At 48.8% G+C, this 21,328-nt stretch overlaps 1 protein-coding gene across 5 annotated transcripts; it reads left to right on the top strand.

The window, feature by feature from the left end:
• The first annotated feature begins 584 nt into the window (after positions 1-584).
• On the top strand, positions 585-20,552 carry rxrba (retinoid x receptor, beta a). 5 transcript variants are annotated; one of them, XM_066687161.1, is made up of 13 exons: positions 586-747; positions 1,157-1,343; positions 8,158-8,399; positions 8,931-9,087; positions 11,449-11,628; positions 12,326-12,349; positions 14,145-14,308; positions 14,535-14,664; positions 15,893-16,025; positions 17,830-17,871; positions 18,403-18,494; positions 18,670-18,775; positions 18,912-20,552. In XM_066687161.1, the coding sequence occupies exons 2-13, from the start codon at positions 1,328-1,330 to the stop codon at positions 19,057-19,059; spliced, it is 1,434 nt and encodes a 477-aa protein (XP_066543258.1). In that variant the 5' UTR covers positions 586-747; positions 1,157-1,327; the 3' UTR covers positions 19,060-20,552. The 5 variants fall into 5 exon arrangements, with proteins under 5 accessions (XP_066543260.1, XP_066543258.1, XP_066543261.1 ...); XM_066687163.1 differs by having other exon boundaries at positions 585-1,343; XM_066687164.1 differs by lacking the exon at positions 12,326-12,349.
• Positions 20,553-21,328: the final 776 nt, after the last annotated feature.

Genomic DNA, 21,328 nt, shown 5'->3' with positions numbered 1-21,328 from the left:
GGCCAGTCAACAGCTGCTCTTTCCAACCATATAGAGGAGAAAACGAGAGGAGAAATTAGCGATAGGCAGAAACGGATATCAAATAGTGAGAAATGCAAAACTTTCTCTGCATTTAATTATCCAGATTTGTGCAAGTAATAAAAATAATACTGTTCTAGAAACCAGTAATGTGTGCATTGAAATATCGAAACTTGACTTGAAGTAAAGCAATGTATTGTGTAACTGCAGTGCCGGAGCTCAGGCTCCTCCAGCTAAACTGCGAGTCTCTAGTGCGCATGCGCCCAAGCCCAACTCGGTGAAACGGAAGAGTCAAACTCACATTAAAAAATAAAATGAAAATCGGACGCTTGTGTGGATTCGTATAGAAACACACCAGAGCAGCGGTGCTCGTAGTAACTGAAACGCAAGAACACGCTTTTCAAATGGAAACCAGAGCCCCTGTACTCGCCATTGTGGCTCTTCCGCATTGCATAAGCCAGGCAAGCGTGGATGCGTGCGGCGGAGCCAAAATGGCCGCCGTTGCCCCACAACCCTATGCTTTGACACGAAACTGGTGTCGAACGGAGAGATTGCGAGAGGAGGGGTTGCAGAGAGAGAGAGAGAGTGGGGAGGAGGAGGAAAGAGGGGGATGAGGGAGAGAGAGAACACAGGCCTAGGCTCTGTTTTTCTTCCCACCCCGAGCTCTTCCTATCAAATGTGGATTGTGTGGGTCTGTGTTGGAAATGGCGTTTTAACCCGACGGCGCAGGTAGCTTTGTATCTGTACTGTTTAACCGCCGATGAAACAGCGAGTTATGTAAACCGCTCCGGAGTCGGCTTATCCACAGCTGCGTTCACGCCAGACACAGGGTTAGACCCGACACTGGACCGGGACCACAGCCGCACACCCCGGCCTCATCGCTCCGTATTGGCACCGAGAGGCACCGAGAGGCACCGGGGCGGTTCTGGCCGTGTTTGTCCGCAGAGGGCAGGCTGTCCCTACCGCCGACCCCACGTCCGCGCTGGGTCTGAGCACCAGTCTAACTTTCACACGACCTGCAGCTGTTTACATGCACTCTCTAATTGTGTGTCCATCTGTGCCCAGGGAAAGGGACGGGGGGAGAAAGTCAAACGGAGAGCGGGGGGTGAAATAATGCATCTCCTGTCTGTGTTGTTAGCCTTTTAAATCAGCACCGCTCGGCCTCTCCACTGGTTTCCGTCCCTGGGGCCTGAGTCCTCGGTCTCGAGTTCCGTCTCCGGCCGGGGTTTGAGCGCCATTCCCCGGTCTCGCCACTAATCGAGGCGTCCTGGTCGTCCGCCGCTCGATTCCGGATTAGGCTCTGCGCGATATGGGCGACAGTCGAGGTAAGAGAGAGTTTGCACCCTTCTCTTTATTATTATCTTTATTATTATAATGAGGATGAAGTGCCACCAATGTGTTTACAGTCACGTCACAGTAGCAATAATGGCTGCAATGTGTTGTGTAATCGTGTCGAATCGGGGTGTGAGATGAAGGAATGCAATGCTTTGGTGTTTTACATTTGCAGTAAGATGTCCGTCCCTATCGCTGTGTGTGTTCATCCCATCTGTCTGTCTGTCTGTCTGTCTGTCTGTCTCTGCCCGACAGTCTGCCAGTTTCTGCGTGGCTGTGCGTCAGTTAGTGTCTCTGTACGAATATCTGTGTGTGTGTGTGTGTGTGTGTGTGTGTGTCTCTGCCTGTGTGTGTGTGTGTGTATGTCTCTGCCTGTGTGTGTGTGTGTGTGTGTGTGTATGTCTCTGCCTGTGTGTGTGTGTGTGTGTATGTCTCTGCCTGTGTGTGTGTGTGTATGTCTCTGCCTGTGTGTGTGTGTGTGTATGTCTCTGCCTGTGTGTGTGTGTGTGTATGTCTCTGCCTGTGTGTGTGTGTGTGTGTGTATGTCTCTGCCTGTGTGTGTGTGTATGTCTCTGCCTGTGTGTGTGTGTGTATGTCTCTGCCTGTGTGTGTGTGTGTATGTCTCTGCCTGTGTGTGTGTGTGTATGTCTCTGCCTGTGTGTGTGTGTGTATGTCTCTGCCTGTGTGTGTGTGTGTATGTCTCTGCCTGTGTGTGTGTGTGTATGTCTCTGCCTGTGTGTGTGTGTATGTCTCTGCCTGTGTGTGTGTGTATGTCTCTGCCTGTGTGTGTGTGTGTGTATGTCTCTGCCTGTGTGTGTGTGTGTGTATGTCTCTGCCTGTGTGTGTGTGTGTATGTCTCTGCCTGTGTGTGTGTGTGTGTGTATGTCTCTGCCTGTGTGTGTGTGTGTGTATGTCTCTGCCTGTGTGTGTGTGTGTGTATGTCTCTGCCTGTGTGTGTGTGTGTGTATGTCTCTGCCTGTGTGTGTGTGTGTGTATGTCTCTGCCTGTGTGTGTGTGTGTGTATGTCTCTGCCTGTGTGTGTGTGTGTGTATGTCTCTGCCTGTGTGTGTGTGTGTGTATGTCTCTGCCTGTGTGTGTGTGTGTGTATGTCTCTGCCTGTGTGTGTGTGTATGTGTGTATGTCTCTGCCTGTGTGTGTGTGTATGTCTCTGCCTGTGTGTGTGTGTGTATGTCTCTGCCTGTGTGTGTGTGTGTATGTCTCTGCCTGTGTGTGTGTGTGTATGTCTCTGCCTGTGTGTGTGTGTGTATGTCTCTGCCTGTGTGTGTGTGTATGTCTCTGCCTGTGTGTGTGTGTATGTCTCTGCCTGTGTGTGTGTGTGTATGTCTCTGCCTGTGTGTGTGTGTGTATGTCTCTGCCTGTGTGTGTGTGTATGTCTCTGCCTGTGTGTGTGTGTATGTCTCTGCCTGTGTGTGTGTGTATGTCTCTGCCTGTGTGTGTGTGTGTGTATGTCTCTGCCTGTGTGTGTGTGTGTGTATGTCTCTGCCTGTGTGTGTGTGTGTGTATGTCTCTGCCTGTGTGTGTGTGTGTGTGTGTGTGTATGTCTCTGCCTGTGTGTGTGTGTGTGTGTGTGTGTATGTCTCTGCCTGTGTGTGTGTGTGTGTGTGTGTGTATGTCTCTGCCTGTGTGTGTGTGTATGTCTCTGCCTGTGTGTGTGTGTGTATGTCTCTGCCTGTGTGTGTGTGTGTATGTCTCTGCCTGTGTGTGTGTGTATGTCTCTGCCTGTGTGTGTGTGTGTATGTCTCTGCCTGTGTGTGTGTGTGTGTGTGTGTGTATGTCTCTGCCTGTGTGTGTGTGTGTGTGTATGTCTCTGCCTGTGTGTGTGTGTGTATGTCTCTGCCTGTGTGTGTGTGTATGTCTCTGCCTGTGTGTGTGTGTATGTCTCTGCCTGTGTGTGTGTGTGTGTATGTCTCTGCCTGTGTGTGTGTGTGTGTATGTCTCTGCCTGTGTGTGTGTGTGTGTGTGTGTGTGTATGTCTCTGCCTGTGTGTGTGTGTGTGTGTGTGTATGTCTCTGCCTGTGTGTGTGTGTGTGTGTGTATGTCTCTGCCTGTGTGTGTGTGTGTGTGTGTGTATGTCTCTGTGTGTGTGTGTGTGTGTGTGTATGTCTCTGCCTGTGTGTGTGTGTGTGTATGTCTCTGCCTGTGTGTGTGTGTGTGTATGTCTCTGCCTGTGTGTGTGTGTGTGTATGTCTCTGCCTGTGTGTGTGTGTGTGTATGTCTCTGCCTGTGTGTGTGTGTGTGTATGTCTCTGCCTGTGTGTGTGTGTGTGTATGTCTCTGCCTGTGTGTGTGTGTGTGTATGTCTCTGCCTGTGTGTGTGTGTGTGTGTGTGTGTATGTCTCTGCCTGTGTGTGTGTGTGTGTGTGTGTGTATGTCTCTGCCTGTGTGTGTGTGTGTGTGTGTGTGTATGTCTCTGCCTGTGTGTGTGTGTGTGTGTGTGTGTGTGTGTGTATGTCTCTGCCTGTGTGTGTGTGTATGTCTCTGCCTGTGTGTGTGTGTGTGTGTATGTCTCTGCCTGTGTGTGTGTGTGTGTGTGTGTGTATGTCTCTGCCTGTGTGTGTGTGTGTGTGTGTGTGTGTATGTCTCTGCCTGTGTGTGTGTGTGTGTGTGTGTGTGTGTGTATGTCTCTGCCTGTGTGTCTCTGCCTGTGTGTGTGTGTGTATGTCTCTGCCTGTGTGTCTCTGCCTGTGTGTGTGTGTGTATGTCTCTGCCTGTGTGTGTGTGTGTGTGTATGTCTCTGCCTGTGTGTGTGTGTGTGTGTGTATGTCTCTGCCTGTGTGTGTGTGTGTGTGTGTGTATGTCTCTGCCTGTGTGTGTGTGTGTGTGTGTGTGTGTGTGTGTGTATGTCTCTGCCTGTGTGTGTGTGTGTGTGTGTGTGTATGTCTCTGCCTGTGTGTGTGTGTGTGTGTATGTCTCTGCCTGTGTGTGTGTGTGTGTGTATGTCTCTGCCTGTGTGTGTGTGTGTATGTCTCTGCCTGTGTGTGTGTGTGTGTGTATGTCTCTGCCTGTGTGTGTGTGTGTGTGTGTGTGTGTGTATGTCTCTGCCTGTGTGTGTGTGTGTGTGTGTGTATGTCTCTGCCTGTGTGTGTGTGTGTGTGTGTGTATGTCTCTGCCTGTGTGTGTGTGTGTGTGTGTGTGTGTGTGTGTGTGTGTGTGTGTGTGTGTGTGTGTGTGTGTGTGTATGTCTCTGCCTGTGTGTGTGTGTGTGTGTGTGTGTATGTCTCTGCCTGTGTGTGTGTGTGTGTGTATGTCTCTGCCTGTGTGTGTGTGTGTATGTCTCTGCCTGTGTGTGTGTGTGTGTGTGTATGTCTCTGCCTGTGTGTGTGTGTGTGTGTGTGTATGTCTCTGCCTGTGTGTGTGTGTGTGTGTGTGTATGTCTCTGCCTGTGTGTGTGTGTGTGTGTGTGTATGTCTCTGCCTGTGTGTGTGTGTGTGTGTGTGTATGTCTCTGCCTGTGTGTGTGTGTGTGTGTGTGTATGTCTCTGCCTGTGTGTGTGTGTGTGTGTGTGTGTGTATGTCTCTGCCTGTGTGTGTGTGTGTGTATGTCTCTGCCTGTGTGTGTGTGTGTGTGTGTGTGTGTGTATGTCTCTGCCTGTGTGTGTGTGTGTGTGTATGTCTCTGCCTGTGTGTGTGTGTGTGTGTGTGTATGTCTCTGCCTGTGTGTGTGTGTGTGTGTGTATGTCTCTGCCTGTGTGTGTGTGTGTGTGTGTATGTCTCTGCCTGTGTGTGTGTGTGTGTGTGTGTATGTCTCTGCCTGTGTGTGTGTGTGTGTGTGTGTGTATGTCTCTGCCTGTGTGTGTGTGTGTGTATGTCTCTGCCTGTGTGTGTGTGTGTGTGTGTATGTCTCTGCCTGTGTGTGTGTGTGTGTGTGTATGTCTCTGCCTGTGTGTGTGTGTGTGTGTGTGTGTGTATGTCTCTGCCTGTGTGTGTGTGTGTGTGTGTGTGTGTGTATGTCTCTGCCTGTCTCTGCCTGTGTGTGTGTGTGTGTATGTCTCTGCCTGTGTGTGTGTGTGTGTATGTCTCTGCCTGTGTGTGTGTGTGTGTATGTCTCTGCCTGTGTGTGTGTGTGTGTATGTCTCTGCCTGTGTGTGTGTGTGTGTGTATGTCTCTGCCTGTCTCTGCCTGTGTGTGTGTGTGTGTATGTCTCTGCCTGTGTGTGTGTGTGTATGTCTCTGCCTGTGTGTGTGTGTGTGTGTGTGTGTGTGTATGTCTCTGCCTGTGTGTGTGTGTGTGTATGTGTGTGTGTCTCTGCCTGTGTGTGTGTGTGTATGTCTCTGCCTGTGTGTGTGTGTATGTATGTCTCTGCCTGTGTGTGTGTGTGTATGTCTCTGCCTGTGTGTGTGTGTGTGTATGTGTGTGTGTCTCTGCCTGTGTGTGTGTATGTCTCTGCCTGTGTGTGTGTGTGTGTATGTGTGTGTGTCTCTGCCTGTGTGTGTGTGTATGTCTCTGCCTGTGTGTGTGTGTGTGTGTGTCTCTGCCTGTGTGTGTGTGTATGTCTCTGCCTGTGTGTGTGTGTGTGTGTATGTCTCTGCCTGTGTGTGTGTGTGTGTATGTCTCTGCCTGTGTGTGTGTGTGTGTGTGTATGTCTCTGCCTGTGTGTGTGTGTGTGTGTGTATGTCTCTGCCTGTGTGTGTGTGTGTGTGTGTATGTCTCTGCCTGTGTGTGTGTGTGTGTGTGTGTGTATGTCTCTGCCTGTGTGTGTGTGTGTGTGTGTGTGTGTATGTCTCTGCCTGTCTCTGCCTGTGTGTGTGTGTGTGTATGTCTCTGCCTGTGTGTGTGTGTGTGTATGTCTCTGCCTGTGTGTGTGTGTGTGTATGTCTCTGCCTGTGTGTGTGTGTGTGTATGTCTCTGCCTGTGTGTGTGTGTGTGTGTATGTCTCTGCCTGTCTCTGCCTGTGTGTGTGTGTGTGTATGTCTCTGCCTGTGTGTGTGTGTGTATGTCTCTGCCTGTGTGTGTGTGTGTGTGTGTGTGTGTGTATGTCTCTGCCTGTGTGTGTGTGTGTGTATGTGTGTGTGTCTCTGCCTGTGTGTGTGTGTGTATGTCTCTGCCTGTGTGTGTGTGTATGTATGTCTCTGCCTGTGTGTGTGTGTGTATGTCTCTGCCTGTGTGTGTGTGTGTGTATGTGTGTGTGTCTCTGCCTGTGTGTGTGTATGTCTCTGCCTGTGTGTGTGTGTGTGTATGTGTGTGTGTCTCTGCCTGTGTGTGTGTGTATGTCTCTGCCTGTGTGTGTGTGTGTGTGTGTCTCTGCCTGTGTGTGTGTGTATGTCTCTGCCTGTGTGTGTGTGTGTATGTGTGTGTGTCTCTGCCTGTGTGTATGTGTGTATGTCTCTGCCTGTGTGTGTGTCTCTGCCTGTGTGTGTATGTGTGTATGTCTCTGCCTGTGTGTGTGTCTCTGCCTGTGTGTGTGTGTGTCTCTGCCTGTGTGTGTGTATGTCTCTGCCTGCGTGTGTGTGTGTGTGTATGTCTCTGCCTGTGTGTGTGTGTGTGTATGTCTCTGCCTGTGTGTGTGTGTGTATGTCTCTGCCTGTGTGTGTGTATGTCTCTGCCTGTGTGTGTGTGTGTATGTCTCTGCCTGTGTGTGTGTGTGTGTGTGTGTGTGCGTCTCTGCCTGTGTGTGTGTGTGTGTGTGTGTGTACGTCTCTGCCTGTGTGTGTGTGTGTGTGTGTGTGTATGTCTCTGCCTGTGTGTGTGTGTGTGTGTGTGTGTATGTCTCTGCCTGTGTGTGTGTGTGTGTGTGTATGTCTCTGCCTGTGTGTGTGTGTGTGTGTATGTCTCTGCCTGTGTGTGTGTGTGTGTATGTCTCTGCCTGTGTGTGTGTGTGTGTGTGTATGTCTCTGCCTGTGTGTGTGTGTGTGTGTGTGTGTGTGTGTGTGTGTGTATGTCTCTGCCTGTGTGTGTGTGTGTGTATGTCTCTGCCTGTGTGTGTGTGTGTGTGTGTGTGTGTGTGTGTGTGCGTGCGGCCCATCTGTGTCACTGTGTTCAGCAGTTTACCCTCTGTCCGTTCACAACTCTCTGTTATGTCTGTCTGATTAGGCTGTTGGTCTCTGTGTTCAGGTGTCTGTCTTGCCAGCTGTGCTGTAGTAACAGTGTAGTACAGGGGTGGCCAACCCTGGTCCTGGAGAGACGCAATCCTGCAGGTTTTCCAGGTCTCTCTAAGTCACCAATCATTGGATACCTTGAATACAGGGACATGTTGCCTGATTAAGACCAACAACTGGGTAAATTAAGCATTTAAATGGGAACTCCACCAACAATCGATATTTTCTCAGGTTATTCTGTAAGTAGAAACGTATTCTGTGGAGTGAGTTTTTCATATCCAGATACTTACAGAATAACCTGAGAAAATATGGATGTTCTGTGAAGTTCCCCTTTAACAATCTGGATAGAAGCCTGTAGACCCTGCGTCTCTCCAGGACCAGGGTCAGCCACCCCTGGTGTAGTAGAGCAGTGCTGTAGTAACAGTGTAGTAGAGCAGTGCTATTACATTAAGGGGCTGTGCTGTAGTAACAGTGTAGTAGAGCAGTGCTGTTACATTAAGGGGCTGTGCTGTAATAACAGTGTAGTAGAGCAGTGCTGTTACAGTAGGGGGCTGTGCTGTAGTAACAGTGTAGTAGAGCAGTGCTGTTACATTAAGGGGCTGTGCTGTAGTCTGTGAGAGTTGATGTACTGTAGTGTCCACTCAGTCAATGTATCTGTGCTGCATTAATCTCTCCTTCTCTCCCTCTCTCTCATTCCCTCCCTTCCTGTTCCTCTTCTTCACCCCCTTTCCCCATTCCTGCCCCCCCCTCAAGACTCCCGCAGTCCAGACAGCTCGTCGGTGTCATCCCCACCCCCTCCTCCAGCCCAGCGCTCACCCCCCCTGGCCCCCCCTGCAGCCGCCATGACCTCCCTGCCCCCCCCCATGAGCTCAGCGGTCAACTCCCCCATCAGCAGCCTCGGGGGGTCTCCCTTCTCCGTCATCAGCTCTTCGCTGGGCTCCCCCTGCGTCCCAGGGACCCCCTCTGTGGGGTACGGGCCCATCAGCAGCCCACAGGTACCTGTCTCTGTGTGGTACCCCGTGTCTACCGATTCACCGTGTCTCTGTGTGTGGGTGTGTGTGTGTGTGTGCGGGTCCCCGTCTCTCTGTGTGTGGGTGTGTGTGTGTGTGTGTGCGGGTCCCCGTCTCTCTGTGTGTGGGTGTGTGTGGGTATGCGGGTCCCCGTGTCTCTGTGTGTGGGGGTGTGTGGGGGTGTGTGGGGGTGTGCGGGTCCCCGTGTCTCTGTGTGTGGGGGTGCGGGTCCCCGTGTCTCTGTGTGTGTGTGCGGGTCCCCGTGTCTCTGTGAGTGGGTGTGTGTGTGGGTGTGCGGTTCCCCGTGTCTCTGTGTGTGTGTGCGGGTCCCCGTGTCTCTGTGTGTGGGTGTGTGTGTGTGTGTGCGGGTCCCCGTGTCTCTGTGTGTGGGTGTGCGGGTCCCCGTGTCTCTGTGTGCGGGTCCCCGTGTCTCTGTGTGTGGGTGTGTGTGTGTGTGTGGGTTCACCGTGTCTCCGTGTCTGTGTGATTTAACCTCATTTAACCTCTCTCTCTCAGATCAACTCCACGGTGTCCCTGTCAGGGCTGCACGCGGTGAGCAGCTCGGACGACGTGAAGCCGCCTTTCGGCCTGAAGCCCATGTCGGCCCACAGCCCCGGGGGGCCCATGCTGTCCCAGAAACGCCTGTGTGCCATCTGTGGAGACCGCTCCTCCGGTGAGGGACGGGGGGGAGGGCAGCTTGTGTGCGGTAGAAGCGTCCGTTTCGGGAGGAATGGCGTGTCTCCAGATCTGTTGAGTTTTTCTTGGTTCAGTGAAGGCAATTAGAAGTAGTAGATAAAGAATTTTGAACTTCGATACGATACCAGTTCAGTTTCACGATACTCGATACCGACTCGTCACCACGCAAAGAAACAACAGCTTGCTGTCAAACTATATTTTGATGAGACCGCACAGAATACACATTCAAGCCTGCGGAATAGACTTCATGAAGCCCCCAGAAAATGTACAGATACGCACACACACACACACACTCCAAGTCCACTGGAAGTCCACTCCAAGTTCAGAAGTAAATGTTAACTGGTCTCTTTTTTTTTCCAGAACTGTATGTATGTGTGTATATATATACACACACACACACACACATGTACATATATATTGGGGCTGTCAGTTAATTAACATATTTTATTGGTTAATCAATGGGCATTAGTTGATTAATCAGTAGATTAATCGAGCACTTAAGTGTAACAGTATTTAAGTAGTTGATTTATACTTCAATAAACAGTAAGCATTGATATTACAGTATAACAACGCTGAACAGGAATGGTAAGGAAAGAAAACACTAAATCGTTATAATCGGCAAACTACAATATAATCGCTACAACAAATGGGTGTTGTGCTCACAAATGATGCTGTAAACTCACACTGTCCCTGTGAGAAAAGCAGCACTAGAGAATGAAACAGAAAACCTTTCCTTTGTCTTCAGTGTTTCCTTATGAATCCAGTTTGAATCCAAACCAAAGTAGTTTTTAGTGGCTTGAAAACCTGTACAGACACTGTCGCTCTCATGATGGGATCTCTTGTGTGATTTGTACTAGAAGCGCAGGTCAGTTTGTCAGATTTAAATTGAATTACTGTGTTTCTGAATACACTGTGCAGACCTGTTTGTGACTTTTCCTAAATATATGTATTTAATAGGCCTACTGCGTGGACACAGTGGTTACACCACAAATACACACTGTGTTTTGACTGCAGTGACACGTTTAGAATAAATATAGAATAAATTGATGTTATTTATACTAATAATGTTAATGTTTTATGTTCATATGTTCCATTTAAACGATTGTTTGCCTTTCATTATACCACAGCGTTTAAAGAGCTATCAGTTAAAATCAGCGGTTTTGGTTCTTGTAGGCAGTTCGAAATGTCGGCGCTTCTATTGTTAACTGTATAATCGCCATTCATTATAGTGAATGAATAAATAAATCTCCTTGATTAATTACGGAGCTTATTGATCTTCGATCAGTTCATTAGTTGATTAATAGACCCGATCATTCAGTTAATTCAGGCAGCCCTAATATATATATTCATGTCTCAATGTACTCTGAAATTACAGCATAGAACAAATAAATTGGAGACAAAAAATAAATCATGGAATCGTTTTGTTTAACAAAATGTAACCCCTTAAGCTGATAGACCCCTCCGCATTCTGAAATGGGGGGGATACTTGGTCTGAGTAGGAATACAAAATCTCAGAAGATATTGACAATGATGACATATTCTGGAACCAGACAGTCTACTGATCAATACAAGACCAGACTCGCTTTGGTAGAAGCAACACACACCCCTAGAGAGCCCAACATGTCAAGATGGAAAACTCTGTTTACAGTGAACTAATACACAACCATTTTACATCACTGGATCTGAACTTCTCCGAGTTTGATAGAACATCAAATAATATACACTGGATTAATCGTTAGGCTGTTCTGAACAAAACAAGCCTATTTGTGTGAATGAGACCCCCCTCCCCCCCCCAGAGCAGACTGTGCGTTTCACCCCCCGGGCTCATGGAAACTGTAAATCGGATGTGTTTGAGAATGAAACGCACTGGGAGCCAAGAGAATAAGATTTCAAACAAGGTGTGCATTGTAGGAATACAGTGTCACTTCTATGGACAGGAGCGCCCGTATTCGCTTCTGTTTTTAGTGTGTAATTCCAACATTTAATTAACCCAAGGTAACTTCATTACGTCATTAATTTGCTTCCATTGCTTTTAAAAAAGGTCAGTATAGCCAGTGTGACAATCAAGATCATAACTCCACAATCCCATGATTGTAAAACTCATTTGCTAACATCAACAAACATTACTGGATAGTAACACCACCAAGACATTTGCTCCCTCCTGTTCGGAGGTGATCAACTGCATAAAAACATTGATTGACAGTTACGCCTCCCACATTTCTAAATCTCGATACTCACGATACAAGCGTTTTGTATTTTGCACAAAATAATACATATCAAATATATATCACAAAAAACCCAGCCATGTTAACCCCTCTCTGTCTCTCTCTCTCTCCAGGGAAGCACTACGGGGTGTACAGCTGTGAGGGCTGTAAGGGCTTCTTCAAGCGCACGGTGAGGAAGGACCTGAGCTACACCTGCAGGGACAACAAGGACTGCCTGGTGGACAAGCGGCAGAGGAACCGCTGCCAGTATTGCCGCTACCAGAAGTGTCTTGCCATGGGCATGAAGAGAGAAGGTGAGGGGGGACTGGACACTGCAGCACATTAACACTGTCTGACTGACTGGACACTACAGCACATTAACACTGACTGGACACTACAGTACATTAACACTGACTGACTGGACACTACAGTACATTAACACTGACTGACTGACTGGACACTACAGCACATTAACACTGACTGACTGGACACTACAGCACATTAACACTGACTGACTGGACACTACAGCACATTAACACTGACTGACTGACTGACTGGACACTACAGCACATTAACACTGACTGACTGACTGGACACTACAGTACATTAACACTGACTGACTGACTGGACACTACAGCACATTAACACTGACTGACTGACTGGACACTACAGCACATTAACACTGACTGACTGGACACTACAGCACATTAACACTGACTGACTGGACACTACAGCACATTAACACTGACTGACTGGACACTACAGCACATTAACACTGACTGACTGAGAGCGAGGTCTATGCTTTTGCAGAGTGAAGATGATGTGAAACTGATTATTGCCAATAACTGTGTTGTGTGAGGAGGAAGAGGGAAATGAGAGAAAGAGATGGATGGAGTTAGAGGAGGAGAGAGGGAGAGATTGATAAACTAACACCCTGTCTCCCTCTCTCTCCCCCTCTGTCCTTCCTCTTCGCTCTCTCCTCTCTCTCTCTCTTTCTCCCTCCTTCTCTAGTGGTGCAGGATGAACGACAGCGCTGTAAGAAAATTAAATAAACAGAGGGAGGGAAGGGATGGAGGGATGATGAACGAGTGTGAATGGTTTTGTTTGTGTATAGACGTGAACTGGGCCTACACTCACCTAAAGGATTATTAGGAACACCATACTAATACTGTGTTTGACCCCCTTTCGCCTTAATTCTACGTGGCATTGATTCAACAAGGTGCTGAAAGCATTCTTTAGAAATGTTGGCCCATATTGATAGGATAGCATCTTGCAGTTGATGGAGATTTGTGGGATGCACATCCAGGGCACGAAGCTCCCGTTCCACCACATCCCAAAGATGCTCTATTGGGTTGAGATCTGGTGACTGTGGGGGCCAGTTTAGTACAGTGAACTCATTGTCATGTTCAAGAAACCAATTTGAAATGATTCGACCTTTGTGACATGGTGCATTATCCTGCTGGAAGTAGCCATCAGAGGATGGGTACATGGTGGTCATAAAGGGATGGACATGGTCAGAAACAATGCTCAGGTAGGCCGTGGCATTTAAACGATGCCCAATTGGCACTAAGGGGCCTAAAGTGTGCCAAGAAAACATCCCCCACACCATTACACCACCACCACCAGCCTGCACAGTGGTAACAAGGCATGATGGATCCATGTTCTCATTCTGTTTATGCCAAATTCTGACTCTACCATCTGAATGTCTCAACAGAAATCGAGACTCATCAGACCAGGCAACATTTTTCCAATCTTCAACTGTCCAATTTTGGTGAGCTTGTGCAAATTGTAGCCTCTTTTTCCTATTTGTAGTGGAGATGAGTGGTACCCGGTGGGGTCTTCTGCTGTTGTAGCCCATCCGCCTCAAGGTTGTACGTGTTGTGGCTTCACAAATGCTTTGCTGCATACCTCGGTTGTAACGAGTGGTTATTTCAGTCAAAGTTGCTCTTCTATCAGCTTGAATCAGTCGGCCCATTCTCCTCTGACCTCTAGCATCAACAAGGCATTTTCGCCCACAGGACTGCCGCATACTGGATGTTTTTCCCTTTTCACACCATTCTTTGTAAACCCTAGAAATGGTTGTGCGTGAAAATCCCAGTAACTGAGCAGATTGTGAAATACTCAGACTGGCCCGTCTGGCACCAACAACCATGCCACGCTCAAAATTGCTTAAATCACCTTTCTTTCCCATTCAGACATTCAGTTTGGAGTTCAGGAGATTGTCTTGACCAGGACCACACCCCTAAATGCATTGAAGCAACTGCCATGTGATTGGTTGGTTAGATAATTGCATTAATGAGAAATTGAACAGGTGTTCCTAATAATCCTTTAGGTGAGTGTATACTACACTATAGTCCCCACAGTGCTGCTCCAGTCTGGGCCCTGTACTACACTATACCACACCACACTACACTATACCACACTATACTACACTACACTATTGTCCACACAGCGCTGACTACAGTAACGGATCGATGCGTTCGATCAGTAGGATCAGTATTCCAGTGGATCGGCTTCATTGAGTCAGGGTTAATATCTGGAACAGTGTGTGACGGAGAGAGAGAGCGAGAGAGTGTTTGTGCCGTTGTATGTGGTTGCACTAACTGGGCACTGTATATATTTGTGTGTCTGTCTGTCTTCCGCACTCGCTCTCTGTCTCTCTCTCCGCCTCCTCCTCTCTCCTTTCTCCCCCCCTGCTTTTCTCTGCCGTCTTCTCCTCTCCCATCTCCCTCCCTCCCTCTCTCGCGCTCTCCTCTCCATTTTCCCCTCCACATCTTCTATCCCTCCTCTCTCTCCTCTCTTCTCCTCCCTCGCTCCCTCCGGTCCACAGCGGTGCAGGAGGAGCGGCAGCGTAACAAGGAGCGCGAGGGGGAGGTGGAGTCCACCAGCGCGGTGAACGAGGAGATGCCGGTTGAGCGCATCCTGGAGGCGGAGCTGGCGGTGGAGCAGAAGACCGAGCTGCACCCGGACGGCCGGGAGACGGGCAGCAACTCGGTATGACCTCGCGGGCTGGTGACATCACGGGCTGGTGACCTCACACTGACACACTCACACGAGAGATTAGCTCCGCCTCTGTTTATGCCCAACGACCCCGTGACCAATATCTACCTCTGTTTATCACCCCCAGCCCAACGACCCCGTGACCAATATCTGCTTCTGTTTATTACCCCCCAGCCCAACGACCCTGTGACCAATATCTGCCTCTGTTTATTACCCCCAGCCCAACGACCCTGTGACCAATATCTGCCAGGCCGCTGACAAGCAGCTGTTCACGCTAGTGGAGTGGGCCAAGAGGATCCCACACTTCTCTGAGCTGCCCCTGGACGACCAGGTCATCCTCCTGCGAGCCGGTGAGGGAGGGAGGGAGGGAGAGAAAGAGGGAGAGGACAGGGCTGTGGGAGTCAGAGAGGGAGGGATGGGGGAAATGTTGAAATGTTTTTGTGAAATGCTGTTTTATTTGTTTTCTCACTATCACACACAGTGTTCCGGTTTTCATTTAGGAAAAAACTAAACAAACACTAAATCCGGGTGAAAATCAGTGCAAGACTACAAAAGTTACCACTATACACTGTTTATCCCAAAGCTCAGTTTTGCCGAAGTTGAGATTCTTGTGCCGTTTGCTTTCTACATGCTGCTGTATTGTCAGCGCGGGCACTGTCCTCAGCACCACAGTGTGAGCAACCTCCGTGTGAGCCAATCAGAGCGCGCGATATTAAACGGCTAGCGTCTGTGTGAGCTGTGCACTGCAGAACAGCTTCGATGTGAGTGCTGAATAATATCAATATGTAATATCAAACAAGCTTGTGAAGTAGTGTTAACAAATAGAGAAGAAACTGAAAATAATATTGAGTGTGATTTAAAATGGGTATAAATCAGTAAAATCCAAACTCCTCAAACACACAAATCGGTTCATTTATTGGTGAAAATCATATTTTTTTGAAAGAAAGAAAAAATAATTATCAAAAGCTTTAAAGTTTAAAACAAGGCAGTTGTCTAAAAGCAGCGTACGGGAAAGGATTACTGTAGTCCCCAACTGAACTGACCATTTGTATATTGTAATGTTTGAATGTATGTTTTAATTAATTTATATGATTTACAGTAGTTTATATTCAAATAAATTCAATATTACTGCTAAAATAATTAAAATACAGGCTGTAAATGTAGTTTTGTTTAGTTTCTGTTTAGTAATTAACATTTATACAATATACGCATTGTTTAATTTACATTTCTGTGTGCTCTTTATTAGCTGATGGGAACATGTTTTATTAAAGTGGGGGATTGGATGGCTGTGGGGAGGAGGAGGCCGTCATGACAAAAGCTGATTGTGGTTCTTTTCTATTGTGTTTATCAATATCCTCATTATTTTCTGTGTGCATTTCCAACTTTCCAGCATTTGTGTTGTAAACGAATAAATAATTGAGCCATGGAAAATCAGAAAATGATTATGGAAAAGTCATGAAAAAAAAAAAAATCTGATTTCTGTGGGAGAAGGGCGTCTGCTAGAAAATAATAACAGTAATGTGCAGTAGAATAAGCATTGCATCATAAATAGAAATTCTCTCCCCCCCACCCCCCCAGGCTGGAATGAGCTGCTGATCGCCTCGTTCTCTCATCGCTCCATCTCTGTGAAGGACGGCATCCTGCTGGCTACCGGGCTGCACGTGCACCGGAGCAGCGCCCACAGCGCCGGCGTGGGGGCCATCTTCGACAGGTAACTCTCTCTAAACCCACACTCACGCACACACACTCACAAACTCTCTGCAGACGAGAGTCCACTGCAGTCTGCCAGCTAACGCTCAGGAATAAGACCTCACTGCACAGCTGACATGAATACCATGTACTGAGTCACGGTGTTTATAGTCTCCTCACACACACGTCTGACACGTGTACCACTATACAGCTGATCAGTCGGCAGAAGAATCGGCGAACGCACGCGCTGCTTGGACACGTTTCAATTCATTATCGCCGTTCTAAATGTTTGTTTTATGAGATTCGTTAAATGTTGCCATGAAAACAAGAAGCTACTGGTATTGTAATATAGGTCTGATTAGAGTTCCACATCGGGCTTCTTGGCACAAACGTGTTCAGATGCACAAGCAGGCGTGGTTTGGTGCTCCGCATCGATCAGACTGGTCTAGCTGCACGGACGTTCAGCCTACACGCCGTCCTGAGCAGACGGTTCGAGGAGCTCAATGTGTGATGGGGTCAGGGTCACTGTTCATTTTAAGGACCCTCATTCCGGAGCCGTGCGATTGGGCGCACCGGACCTGCCGCTGTTCGCGCATACATGTCTGTCCACTACAGCCAGAGATGCACAGATTATCCGTGGGAAATGCTCCACCTTTCCACATTTACCATAACGTATGCACTAATATACTGAAATGCACAATACATACACAGCAGTACTACGCTGTGTTTTATACACCGTCCTGTATTGTCATAAAGACAAGGACACTCCTCCCACTGGCAATCCCACCAACACACGCAGACTCCTCCCCCGAGATTTCAATCGCCAGTCCTGTGGTGCTTTTACCTCCTCCAGTCCCTGTATGTTTCCTCTTCAATATTTATTGTAGCTCATTCTTCCGTCCGTCTGCCCGTCTGTTACAGGCCGCAGTGTGTTCTAAGTGTCTTAAAATGCCCAGAATGCATTGCTCTGATTGACTCCGTAAAACCAGACTAAGGAAAGAGTTTTATGAGTGTCTTATCATTAGTGTGAGTTTTAATTATACTAAGACCGACCTAGTAAGTCTGTTGATGCAGCCCGCCCCAGTATACACGTACACACACTCGCACCATCATACACACACCAGTGAACACGCACAGAAGAACACTCAACATCACGAATCCCACCTTAAAATGCGGAAAAAACATTTTCTTCCTGTTGATCTGCACATCCTGCCAAGTGAAAACACATTCTAGACATCTGAAGAAAATGTGTTAAAGTGAAATTGCTTGGATGGATAAATGTCCGCCCTTGTAATCGCAGTCCTAAACTAGCTCAGGTGTGAGCGATCGCCTTCACCGTCGCACACCGAGCTCAGCGGCTCCCCCGTGTCTGACTGTAGTGAGTCACATGATGTCAGGAGCGATTCAAGAGCGATTCAGCCGCTGCTATAGGTCCCCTCTGCTGTGTCTTTCAGAGCAAAGACACAACCCTGAGCACCAATACACACACTGTGCTCCATAAATACACACACTAGACTCCACAGGTATTGCACACACACACTGTACTCCACAGGTATACAGGAGCAGTAACAATGGCATTGATAGCAATATTCAGTAATGGTGATTGATGAATAGTGATTGTGTGTTGAGCACTGTGCTGGGCAGTGTGTGTTCAGTGTGTACAGCTGCAGCCCCCTACAGCTGCCTGTCTGTCTGTCTGTCTGTCTGTCTGTCCTGTGTCTGTGTGTGCCGGTGCGACAGCAGTGCAGTGATGGGTGTGTGAGCGCAGTGTAATGAAGGTTGTCTTGTAATGACAGTGTAATAACACGTTGTGATTGAACACACAGGGAGAGTGCGCACAGTGCAGAGGTTGGGGCGATTTTCGACAGGTAATAAACACACTCGCACACAGAGACGCACATACACTCACACACACACACACACACACACACACACACACACAATCACTCACACTCAGACAGACACACACACAGACACACCCAGCCACGCAGACACACACAGTCGCTCGCAGAGGCAGGCGCACAACACGCAGTGAAGCACACGGGCACACGCTCACAGCGGGAGACCACAGCACTGCCCTATGGCAGCAGTGAGAGGGGCACGGTAGGGCTGTGGGGGGTACGGCACCACAGCGCAGTAGAGCACACAGCGCACTGCAGGGACACAGCGGGGGAGTGAGCTGGGAGTGCAGGGCTGAGCTGATGTCCTGCTGTGTGAGTGCGTCTGTGGCCTGTCTGTCTGTCTGTCTGTCTGTCTGTCTGTCTGTGTGTGAATGTGCTGTAATGTCCACTCAGTCCGTGTGTCTATTCTATTAACCTCTTCCCCCTCTCTCCCTCCCTCCCTCCCCCTCTCTTCCCATCATTCCCTTCTCTCCCCTCTCTCTCTCCCCCCTCCCCCAGGGTGCTCACAGAGCTGGTCAGTAAGATGAGAGACATGCAGATGGATAAGACTGAGCTGGGCTGCCTCAGGGCCATCATCCTCTTCAACCCCGGTAAGGCCTGAGCTAGAATCGCTCCCCCCGGCCTCAGTGATCTAGAATCATCCTCTTAAACCCTGGTGTCAGTAATCTGTAACTGATCGCTCGTAATCATTAATGAACTGGTCTTCAGCTCCAGTGATCAATAATCTGGTCTGTCACTGGTCACTAATCAACTCCCCCTCTGTAGATGCGAAGGGTCTGTCCAGCCCCAGCGAGGTGGAGCTGCTGAGGGAGAAGGTCTACGCGTCCCTGGAGGCCTACTGCAAGCAGAGATACCCCGACCAGCAGGGCAGGTACGGTACTGCCTGTCACTGCTGCCCCACTAACTGCCCCCCGTCTGCCACTTGTGCCAGACCAGCAGGGCAGGGAAGTGTAATGACTCCCAATACCAGCCTCTGTACTAATTCTCTCTCTCTCGCTCTCTCCCAGGTTCGCCAAGCTGCTCCTCCGCCTGCCGGCGCTGCGCTCCATTGGTCTGAAGTGTCTGGAGCACCTGTTCTTCTTCAAGCTGATTGGCGACACGCCCATCGACACCTTCCTCATGGAGATGCTGGAGGCTCCACACCAACTCACCTAGAGAGAGGAGAGAGGAGGAGAGAGGGGCAGGGGGATGGGAGACAGGAGAGAGAGAGGAGCGGAGAGAGGGGCAGGGGGTGGGAGAGGGAGGCAATGGGGTAGTCACAGATGGGGGAGTCTGAAGGAGGGAGTGATTGTGAAGAGGGGAAGCAGTGCACAATACACACACACACACACACACACACACACACACACACACACACACACACACACACCCTGTCTGCATATGAAAAGAAAAAGTACACACCCTGAACTTACACAGTTTATACCAGATACAGGGCCCAGACTGGAGCAGCACTGTGGGGGCTGCAGTAAAGTATAGTGTAGTATAGGGCCCAGAGTGGAGCAGCGCTGTGTGACTGTAGTGTAGTGGCCAGTATTTGTGTACTTGCGTACACTGTATTGGGTCTGAATGCAAGTCCAGTGTGTGTGTACAGGCACAGTGTGATGGGCACTGCTCCAGCCAGGGTGTAAGTGCTGTATATGAGGTACAGTGTGTGTGTATGTTCCAGGGCCCTGTGTGCGTGCGTGTGTCGGGGTGGTAATGGGGCTGGATGTATTGGGTGCAGGTCCTAACAGAGGCAGTGCAGCGGGGGGGGGGGGTGCTGTCTGGTCCAGCCCTGCCACTGCAGTCTGAGGTCATGTGACTTGACTGTCCATTTTAACAACAAAAGACAGCCTATATGAGGATGCGCCTCCACCCCCTCTCCTCTCCGCCTGTCCTCTGATCCAGAGACTTCAGACACAGCTATATTTTACTTCATTTTGACTCCCACGATTTTAATTACGAAGGCTCTGAAGTGTCGGGAGAAGGACAAATAAAGGAAAGATGGAAGATTATGAGAGAGAGAGGAAAGCGAATGTGGGTTTTTCCATGAGGCCAAGGAGGGGAAAGAAGACAAATATATTTTATAAAAATGGAGGAAAACTGAGAGGACGGATTCCCTGCTTCGAGCCCCTGGATCCCGACTGAGGGGCCGCCGGGGCCCGGACTGTCCCCCCACAGCCTCCCACGCCTCTCTCTGGGGCTCCCTGGACCCCACCCGTATTGACTCCCTAAACGAAGCCAGCAAAACAATGGACTCTCCCTGCATTGACTGCCTAAATAACTGTGGATCACTGACTCTCTCCGTGTCCCTCGGAAAATCCTGGATTCCCCCGGAATTCTCAGCGTCTTCTAGAATCTTCTAACGGAATTATATATATATATTTTTTTTTGTTGTTGTCTGTTTTGTTTGTCTCTTTGATTTTCTTGGCTACTGCTATTACTACTACTAGTCCTGTTATTGTCATTATAACTCTTTTCGACTCTCCCGGAGTGAATTTGACTCGTGCCGACTGCTCGGATGTTGTTGGGTTTTTCTGTTCCGTTTAGTTTAATTTCTGTGCTGCGATGCAGGGGCGCCGGGCTGCCCGTCCTGGAGGCTGCGGGTGTGTCTGTTCCTGTATCTGTCACACTAAGAGTTTAATACAGTTCCCTATGAACCCTCCCGACTCTGCTGCCTCTCTGTGTGTGTGCAGACTCACCAGCGCACTTTGATTCACTCTGACGCAACGTTGCACTGTCCTTTACTATCTGACACACTGACTGATAGATTGGTACAGTCTGACCAACACACTGGCTGATTGATATGTTGATGCACTGACTAACTGACACACTGGCTCACAGACTGAGACGCTTGGCTGACTGATATATTGACGCACTGACCGATAGACTGACACACTGGCTGATTAAACTCTGGCAGCTCAGGGGTTCTCACTGCACGTCTGGTTTTTGCCAGTAAAATACTTTATTTACATCGGTACACACAACGCTCGTAGACATTCCTATCATTGCAATTGATTCCTGAAGCACTGCTTTTTTCCCCTCCATATTTGCTGATGAAAATAGAAACGATTCTGAAATAAATGTACAATCTTTGGCATAAGGTCCGATTAATAACGTAAAAAACATCTCATTGCACAACCACATTCTTTATTGAATGGACAGATCCAGTAGTCCTAGGCTGTACAGGTGTGCACATGGGTCTGAGTTTACACTGAACTTTCTCTGAATTGTGTGTAACCCGTTACTACAGCCTCAGTGCCTGTGATGGACCTGTTGCTGGTCTGAGGCGGCTCAGAAACCAGACGCTGGTCCCGGAGCGCCCACTGTCTCTGTCCATGTTCTGCTTCTGTTCTGTTCAGGCTAATTTTCTGGTTGCTTCTTTTCTTTTCTTTCTCCTTTTAATATTTTCTGATATCCATTCTCATTTTTAATCCATCTCCAA

Source organism: Amia ocellicauda, chromosome 15 (genome assembly GCF_036373705.1).
Source record: "Amia ocellicauda isolate fAmiCal2 chromosome 15, fAmiCal2.hap1, whole genome shotgun sequence".
Classification (NCBI taxonomy): domain Eukaryota; kingdom Metazoa; phylum Chordata; class Actinopteri; order Amiiformes; family Amiidae; genus Amia; species Amia ocellicauda.
The sequence above is the reverse complement of the archived record's forward strand: the minus strand, read 5'-3'. Positions and strand labels throughout refer to the sequence as shown.

What these genes read in the sequence shown, in the direction of transcription:
- rxrba (XM_066687163.1), top strand. An exon ending in GGTCATCCTCCTGCGAGCCG is followed by an intron (nt 14,665 to 15,892) that starts GTGAGGGAGGGA and finishes CCACCCCCCCAG; the next exon opens with GCTGGAATGAGCTGCTGATC. An exon ending in GTGGGGGCCATCTTCGACAG is followed by an intron (nt 16,026 to 17,829) that starts GTAACTCTCTCT and finishes TTGAACACACAG; the next exon opens with GGAGAGTGCGCACAGTGCAG.